Source organism: Anneissia japonica, unplaced genomic scaffold (genome assembly GCF_011630105.1).
Source record: "Anneissia japonica isolate Jap-2015-1 unplaced genomic scaffold, ASM1163010v1 scaffold146_len77423_cov148, whole genome shotgun sequence".
NCBI lineage: Eukaryota > Metazoa > Echinodermata > Crinoidea > Comatulida > Comatulidae > Anneissia > Anneissia japonica.
In genome coordinates this window covers 54,728-64,033 of record NW_022715298.1, presented here as the reverse complement: position 1 = coordinate 64,033, position 9,306 = coordinate 54,728, and the positions used below count along the sequence as shown (strand labels likewise).

Here is a 9,306-nt window from a genome sequence, read left to right as displayed (position 1 = left end):
ATAGCTAAAGCGTTCAGCTACCCCTCTGAACCCCATCTTATCGGACGGAGACACCTCCTCCCAAACCTAGCCTCCGCAGGCACTTGGAGGCACTTTACACATATACCTATAGCCCCCCCCCCCACCAACAAAAACTTCTGGATCCGCCCCTGGTATAGAGAACCTTGATATTTCTCTGTTGAATTTATATTATTTAAAAAATAAAATAAAAATGATAAAACTTTTCTCTGACGACGCAATGTTGCTCCTTTTGCAGTGCACGGTAGTGGAGCCCTGGGCTTATCCTGGGGTGGAAGGTGCTGATGCTCAACTTATTGCCTTTGAGTATCTGCGCATACTTATATGGGGGGCAACACTGCCTCGATGGGATAATTGGTATTTGTATTCTGCTTAAAATTCTTCTGGGAATTTTATGGATTTTGTGGTGTAATTGACACTGCGCCTTGAGCACCATTGGTGGAGATGTGCGCTTTATAAATCTTTATTATAATTATTATTACTGTATTTTAGCGAATTGCTCTCTTTCGCTATCTGAACTGTTACAACAACCATTTGATGAATTCTATAAAAGAAATCTCCTCACTGCATGGAGCGATTTTCTTGAAACCTTACATTTTAAGGAAATCTTAAGCCAATGGAACAATTCATGTTTAAAAATAAGAGAATTTAAATTGTTTAAAATACATTGTCCACAAACAATGTAAACGTTTAAACAAATTTATTCGAGGGAATCGAAAATGTTTGCCTATACGCACAATTTTCTTAATTGTGCATGCGTATGTGTAAAAACTCTCGATTCTCCGAATACATTCGCCTAGGCGAATTTATTCGCGCGAGTCAAACACGTAGGTTCCTGCGCATGCGCATTCACTTTTCTATCTGAGTTTTTGCGAAGCGGAAAATGCGCAAAAGACCAGGGCTCAGGAAGCGTACCGATGCTTTCGATTCGCGCGAATAAATTCGCCTAGTGGAAAACAAGATTCGGACGAATTTATTCGTGCGAAGCAAAAGCATTTGACCGTACGTATGCGCAAACTAATTTTGATGCGCGAGTTCTTCACCAGATTGTTCGCTTTTTCGCTTGTGGTGGTTCGCTTCAATCCTGGTTCTCACGAGAGCCCTAGTATCCGGATCGGGAGCTAACCGTTAGCGCTAACCGTTAGCACCTGCGTGAGAACGCCCGATCGGTTAGCGCTAATCGTTAGCGGTATCCGGATCAGTGAACTTTAGAGTTAGAGAACGTACAGTTTTTAACTTCTTGAAATAATACCCAGCCAACCAGTGCTCGGGAAAAGAACCTATCGCGCCCATGTAGTGAAGGAAAGAAAGACGAAGAAGCGCTCACGCGATTTTTGGTCATTGCGACAATTTTCGCGTAGTGCAATAAATTCACCAAGTGGAAAACTGCATTTAAAATTAGCCCTCTATAATGTGGATAACAAAAAAAAAAACATGGATAATAATGAGTCTTTTTTGGAATTGTTTTGTTTTTCTGGCCACTATTTCTCATACGCGTCATTCATCAGAACTACTAACACTTTAACAGATTTCTTTAAATTTACTTCAGTACGTTGTCATTTCCAACATATTTATAATATTCTTAGTTACTTTTAATTGTTTTCTACTTCTACTGAGTGTACGCCCTGTATCAATTCTTTATCATTAATAACCCTGAATATAGAGGCACATCCAAAGGATCTGGGTATGGGCCTGAGACGTGCGAAACACAGAACGGAATTTTACAACCATGCTCTTGCATAGTGTAGCTCATTCTTCTTCAGATTGAGTTGATCTTTTTTTTCTCTTCGATAAGTTTTGTCGAATTTTTTAGATAGAGATTCCATTTGCTTTAGTCAGATGCAATGGATTCCCAATTTTTACATTCAATGTTGAAATTCTTTATAGTGGTTGGCTCTATGATAGTTTCATACATTTGGTCAAACTTTCTTGTTCTTGTAATTCTTTAATTTTCTTGCATTGCTGTTCGCACAATACTGCTCTTCTCAGTTGGTTGTCAACACTTTTTTTTGTATTTGTGTATAGTGAGCTGTAGTGACAAAATTAGTTTTGATGTACGACCAGCATATCAACTTGATTTAAAAAAATATATCTAAAGTTTTGTTTGAATTGTAAATTGTAAATTCAACAATGTTCATCTTGTTGCAAATAACGAGATTTTGATTTGAAATTGGTATTTTGACAAAAATTATTAGGCCTATGTATATTTCATAATAGCAAAAGATCTGAGTTAAGTTACCTAAGGTGAAGGTGTATCTTAAGGCACATTTGTTAAAGTATTTTTCAGAAATGATATAAAAAAAAAATCAGTTATTTATCTTTGGAGGCGATATAAGTATGTTGATAATGCTCGGCACTCACTGCATACGACGAAAACAACTCACAGGGCCGTCGGAACCACACCGGTTTTGGCCAGATCACTTTCTCCCAATTCTATTTGTTTTTCAAATAAATATATACCGATAAGAATACATATGCATTTATTAAATTTAAATTAATTTTAATTTTAATTTATATATATATATATATATATATATATATGGTTCTTAATTAATTTGTTTCTTAATTAATTTGTTTGAAGGGCCAAATTATTTTTAGAGTTGATATCACAAGCCGAACAAATAATCTCCAATGAGTTGAAAGTATATTTCGTTATAGTCTATTTGAAAGGGATTTTTTTGGCAATTTCAAAATTTTAAATACTTACACCACTAGTCGGGTTGCGTCATGACCCATGCCCCAACATTGTGTCATCCCAGTTTAACAGAAGTCAGTAAATGGTTATGGTTCACCAATTTGTTATTACCCCTGTAAAGAAAATAATGCTATTAACGAATCACATTGAACGGAACAAAACACGTAGACGGAACCTGGCGACACATAATGTGTAGTGCAGTTACTGTATTCTTGAAAAGAAGGCTATTGACGAAACACAATGATCTCAACAAACCCTGACACCACCGCCCCACCCCCAGATCTGCCAATGAATATAATTCTATGAGCGCTGTGCATTGGTTCACCAAATTATTATTACCATCATATAGTAATTTGAGTAAGGACCAAGACAAAATGTTTGTGACGATTTATAGTCCAGAAGCGTGCACAGCTCTGGTAGAAATATATCGTAGCAAGATTCATTTAAATGTCCACAATCTCTAAAACAGTCCTAAAAACGTTCAAAATGCGCTACCACCGGGGCCCTTGGCGGCTCAAGCGGAAGAGAGGGGGACACACCCTCCCAAATCCACCCTGCTCGGTACCTCGTACCTCGCAAGACGCCTTCAAAATCCTGGTCGGACAACTTTTAAAATGCTTCCGACGGCTATGAACTCTGCTCCCTGTGAGCACTAAATGACGCGACGCCGTCTGCTGATTGTCGGTTCCCGTGTAAACGGATCGTCAGTAAAAACGATTTGTTGCCCGCGCGTTGTGGCGTTGCGTTTTTCATAACATCGCGTCGGCCGACGACCGTCGAGTCGAGTGCAGTAAGTGGCCAGAGACATCTGATCTTACCTCCGTTTTACTCAACTTAGAAACCTGATTCAAAGACCAAAAAAACCTTCTATATTCATCTGTTTAAATAATTATATCAATAACTCATTTTTCATTTTGTTTGTTTCAGAAGACTCTTTTTGTCACAACAGCTCACGTATTATAAATGTATATTTATTACTATTATAATTATATTATTAAATTTTGAAACAGGTTTTGGAATTAGCAGCTGCTATAATGTTGGTCTGACCGTTTTAGGTGTGCACTTTAAGAAAGAATTCGAATTAGCAAACAGTATTGCCTCTACATTTGTCGGAATTGCTTCAATCGTCTTCCCAATGTTATTTGACGTGAGTTTATATCTTGTCATCATTCGATGATTGTAATAAACAAAACGGTTTCAGTTCTTTGTATTCGTCTGTCTTTTAAATTCAATTGGTCTTGTTCAAAATTCAAAGAAATTGTAATTCAATAATAAAGTGATGCTCCCTTTTGGCCTAATTTGCGCATTTCCTTTCAATACAATCTTTTCGGTAGGATTTTTATTAGTGACCTAAAGCTTTGTCAATATTATCATTTGTTTACAAAAACTGTTGAATGTACATAGCCCAATGTGCCATATTATGTTCATAACGTGATGGCATGTATGACCGTATTTAGGTTTCTCTTTTCTTTCTTTCAGTTAGAAATTGAACATTTTGGATATAGAGGTGCCTATTTGATATTAGCTGGCTTTTGTCTGCATATGTATATTGCTGCTATACTGTTTCGCCCAACTGGTCATCACCGAAGAAAACATATCACATTAAAAACTACAAATATTAAAGATATTGTAGCGGTTCCTGGATTACTTCCATACATGTTTGTATATGCGTTTTTTTATATACCCTACATAACATGGATAACTTTTGCTGTACCGTACGCACTTGAGCTTGGAATAGATTCTCTTGTCGCAGCTTCACTCATTAGCGTATACGGATTCGGAAATATTGGAGGTCGATGTGTACAGATAGTCTTTACTTACTTTGTAAAGAACAAATCAATGGCGCAATTGTTGGCTGGTCTATGTTTAGCTGCAACGAGTCTGGTCGTATTCGCATTTGTGCAAGATTTCGGATTATTAGTAGGATCGTCATTTATGTTCGGGTTTTCACTTGGATTTGTATTGCCTTCAGTGACTGTCATTATATGGTATCTTTCAATCGGGAATGACTTCGAAGTAATTCTTGGTGTTAATACAACCTTCATTGGATTACTCAATCTATGCTTTGGAATAGTTATTGGTATGAAAATGCATAATTATCACAATTGCGCTTAAAATCAATGTGCATATATGCTTATCGAGCGTAAAGAATGTTATAATGTTTGATGTTAGTGCTTGGAATTTATATATCATGATTTTTTAACGATATATAAAAATGCAGAAGATAGTTTAAGTGATAGGAAAGTATGCATATCTTACGGCATTGATCCGTAGCATTACAAGACAATAAACTTTGGTAACGTATGATTGCGCTATGACCTGCCCTACCAATGAGGAGCTGAATCCCCCCGATAGGGTAAGGGGAAATATGAGCGATAGGAGCATTTAGGTTGGGAAAAAGGGCCCCCAGTAGACCCTTACTGATATTTTTGACGAATATCTTTAATTTTGTTTTAAACCAGACCTGTATTGGCCTACCTGTTTTCTTTTTAATGTAATGGTACTTGATTCGCCATTTCATTTTGTTCTAATTTTAAACTGGTGGACATGTCGTAAAGTTATTTTTTTGTCTTTATCCACGCACTTTGCTTTATGTATTTCCAAATTTATCTGAGAATATCTTTTATTATTCATCTGATTTGTGTGTGGAACATTTTTTTTCTAAATAAACGAACAATCAAAACAGTGTTCCAAATAAGACCCGAAGATATCTAATATAGTCCTAATTAGGTTTACGAGGGTATGACAGTTAATATACAATTTTAATTACAGTTTTAATATTGTTTTCTTTTTCAGGCGAACTTCGGGGTTTATTTGGCTCTTACCATTTGACGTTCATCATAATTGCCCTGATGTTGCTAATGGCGATATTAATATTAGTTTGCACCAAACCTCTTCGACGTATGTTACCGGGTTTCGACTTATCATACACTGAGTTTCCACGGCAAGACGAGGACAATGATTAACCAACAAACAAGAAACATCTATTTATCTAATATATTTTATTCTTATTTCTACAGCATTATTTCTTTATGAGTACTTTGCCTGTGCCTTTGCCTTAGATTTTATTAATGACCACAGTATTGCCTATTTGGTTCATATTTACTATAGTATATTTTTGTAGTTTTATCTGTCATTGCTGGATATCATCTTTTTTATTTAGCTATGGTATTATTTTTTGTGATTCTCTAATATACAAATACACACCCTCTAGGGTGTGCGTGTTATAGTAGCTCTTGTGATTTATAGGTCTTTTGTTTTTATTTCTCCTACTATGGTTGGTTAATTATGTGATATTGTTTGTTTACCTATTACCGTACTATATGTGTACCTATTCTATGTTACAGCTTTATGTACATGATGATGGACTGTGCCCGAAACATGTATAAATAAATTTCATCAAGCGAGATGACAACCTGTTTTACTTAGCTTTATCTTGTCATCCTGTCTATATATCACATATACGTCTTAGTCTGAGGAAGAGCAAAGGAGTGCTCGAAATATTCGAATAAAAATATGATGTCAAAGTATACAGTACATTTCTACTTTGTGTAATCGTACAAATCGTATGAATAAAGGATTACCGCAAGACCAATTATAATATTTAATATTTATAATGTTTATGGTTAAAGGCAAATGCTGTAGTACATAAGACCAGTTCTGAAAGCCGAATTATAGTGTCCACTGAGCATATACGGGGTTTGTTACCGTCTTTCTCCAAAAAATATCTAAGTGCGACTAAAAATGTCTGGAGTTAGCATGGGTAGCAAAATGGCACCATCGTTTGCATGTCTCTTCATGGGTCATCTCGAACACCAAATCCTGGCACAATTCAAAGGACCTAAACCCGAACTATTTAAACGTTATATTGATGACTGCATAGGGGTTACCAGTGGGAGCATTGAAAAATTACATGGATTTATTAATTTCGCTAACAATTTTCACCCAGCTATTGACTTCACTTATGAAATTTCCTCGAATTCGATGGCTTTCTTAGATATTAAATTATCTATTAAGGAATTACGGCTCACTACATCAGTGCATTATAAATCTAGGGATGCTCATACTTACCTCAATTACGCTTCTTCGCATCCACCATCGTGCAAACAGGCCATACCATATTCACAATTTCTGAGACTCAGAAGAATATGTAGTAATGACGAGGACTTTAAATCAAAAAACCCAAGAAAATCAAAAAACAAGAAATTCAATCAATGCGGATATCCCATTGACATCAGTAGTAAATCATTGGAGAAAGTGCATACTGTTACTCATGAGGAAGCATTGAATCCAACAGTACGTGACACCACACAACGCACGCCTCTGGTTTTAACTTACCATCCTACCTCTAAGAAGATTGCTAAGATTATAACAGACAATCATTATATTTTGGAATCAGACCCAGCCACCAAAGACATTTTTAAGAAGCCTCCTATGATTTCTTATAAACGTGATCGTAGCTTGAAGGACCAGTTAGTTAAGTCAAGATTGAAAGCAATACATGCAGCAGATAATGTAGGCATGACTAGGCGTAATAGAAGTAGATGTAAGACATGTAAGCATGTTGTATGTATGGATACTATCGTAGGACCTTCCAGTAATTTTTCTATTCGAGAGAAATATACATGTACCTCTAGTAATGTTATATATGCTATTATTTGTGTTAAATGTAATAAGGTTTATATAGGAGAAACGAAAAGGAGGCTTGGAGATAGATTCGTTGAATCGAATTAATATAAATCAGGGAAAGAGAGTCAGCAAGACAAAAAAATAACATAGGAATAGACCAAAAGAGCTCAATGAGTGAGCCGGATACCATTAAGGGAGACAAATTATAGCTCAGCTAGGAGAAACGGATAGTGCACGAAGAAACCATAATTGCTCAATAAGAGTGAAGGACATATCAGTAAGAGAGCAATATAGCCGCAGTAACAGCAGAAAAAATATATGTGCGCTTGCATCACTTACATTTAGTTTGAACATTTATTAGTTGTCGGTCTTTTAAACGTTTACCATTTGAGAGGTACCGTATAATACACTCGCGTATAAGACGACCCGCGATACGACTACTGTTGTATGGCGGGAGTAAGACGACCCCCTGTTTCATGGTCTGAATTCCTACCTTTTTTCTGCTTTTTCTGGTCCTGATACAGCAAATAGTTGGCTAAAAACGAGGCCAAATACAAGGCTACGGTAATCTTCCAAATAATAATAGTTTTTAAATGTCCATCAAAATCTTATTTTTCCGTATTTAAAATAGCGTTCATTCATACTAACATTTTATCTTCATTGCAGTAGTAAATTCGCGTGTTACGTACGATCCGCACAAGACGAGCATGATTTTAAAAATCTAAAATTTGTATGTCGTTGTATGTAAATTAGTAGGGCCTATCCTAAGTATCATTTGCATTTTTGTCAATCCTTGTGGTGTGTGGTACGTATTTTCATGGTGAAAACGACTTGTTATTCTAAAATTTGAATTTTATTGACTGTTACCTTTTGTTATGCTGTGCATAACCTGTATGCATCAATTATAATTTTACTAGCTTTTTACCATTTTGAACGCACCGCAATGGTTGTGAGTACCACTGATCTTAAAGGTGTTGTTTTCAAATAAAGTATATAATAACAAAAACTGAAAAAAACATCAAATTATCAAGTAGGTCTACCTTAAAATATAAATTATTAGTTTGCTATAAAAAAAGAAATGAATTTAGTCCTATCAATTTGGAAATCACAAAATTACACAAGAGAATAAATAAAAGCCAAAAAGCTAATATAAAGACATCCTTAAAACTATTTAGGCCTAGTTCAGACTAGGTGGGTAAACCCGGCTCAACTCACCTGGTTTATCCACCTGCCAGTCTGAACTAGGTGGCTTATCTCAAGCCGGGCTATGTTCCTATAGTAACTAGGCTTGGCGTGCCACCGGCTACGTTTAGACTTGGAGATAAGCCAGGCTTGAGTTAAGTCCGGCTCAACGTTAAGCCCGGCTTAACTTTGCCAGGCGTTCAGACTAGCGGGTTTAGCCAGGCGAGAATTTGCATAATAATGAACCGGAACCAGGAAACTGTTTCTAAACATTGCTCGCGAAACGTACGCTCGCTCACAGCGTACGTAATTGAATGCTGATTGGTCATTTCGTCATCCGAAGTCAATGCAAGACCCCACCCCCCCCCCGCAACGATTAAAGCCCGGCTTAGAAAGTTAAACACGGTGGCACGCCAGGTAAAAAAAATGACCAATCAGCATTCAATTGCGTGTTTTGTGAGTGGGTGTAGGCCTACGTTTCAAGCGCAATATTTCCTGGTTACGGTTCATTATGCTAATTCTCGCGCCTGGCTAATCCCGCTAGTCTGAACGCTCGGCAAAGTTAAGCCGGGCTTAACGTTGAGCCGGGCTTAATGTAATGTAGTGTTAAGGTTCAATAGTATTAACTTGCATAACCATTGAAATCGATACCCTTCACCTGATAAATGCCTTAAATTGGTTTGACAGCTTTAATGGTCAACTTGAGTATACAGATAATCTAATAATATAACTGGACTTTGTATAACTTTACCCTAGTCAGTTGGACTTGGCCTTTCTCACAC

General features: G+C 36.7%; 1 protein-coding gene and 1 long non-coding RNA gene across 3 annotated transcripts in view; one reads left to right on the top strand and one right to left on the bottom strand.

The window, feature by feature from the left end:
- LOC117109219 (monocarboxylate transporter 13-like) overlaps positions 1-9,306 on the top strand; it is a 51,194-nt gene that overhangs the window by 13,745 nt on the left and 28,143 nt on the right. For both annotated transcript variants that reach the window (XM_033251476.1, XM_033251475.1), the window contains 3 exons: positions 3,724-3,860; positions 4,193-4,793; positions 5,510-5,695. In XM_033251476.1, coding sequence (XP_033107367.1) covers positions 3,724-3,860; positions 4,193-4,793; positions 5,510-5,679 — 908 coding nt within the window. In that variant the 3' untranslated portion in view covers positions 5,680-5,695. The remainder of the gene's footprint in view (positions 1-3,723; positions 3,861-4,192; positions 4,794-5,509; positions 5,696-9,306) is intronic.
- LOC117109221 lies at positions 2,301-8,812 on the bottom strand. The gene is made up of 3 exons (XR_004445487.1): positions 7,836-8,812; positions 2,726-2,826; positions 2,301-2,451 (listed from the first exon to the last, which is right to left on the bottom strand). It is a non-coding gene; the product is annotated as an uncharacterized LOC117109221 (long non-coding RNA).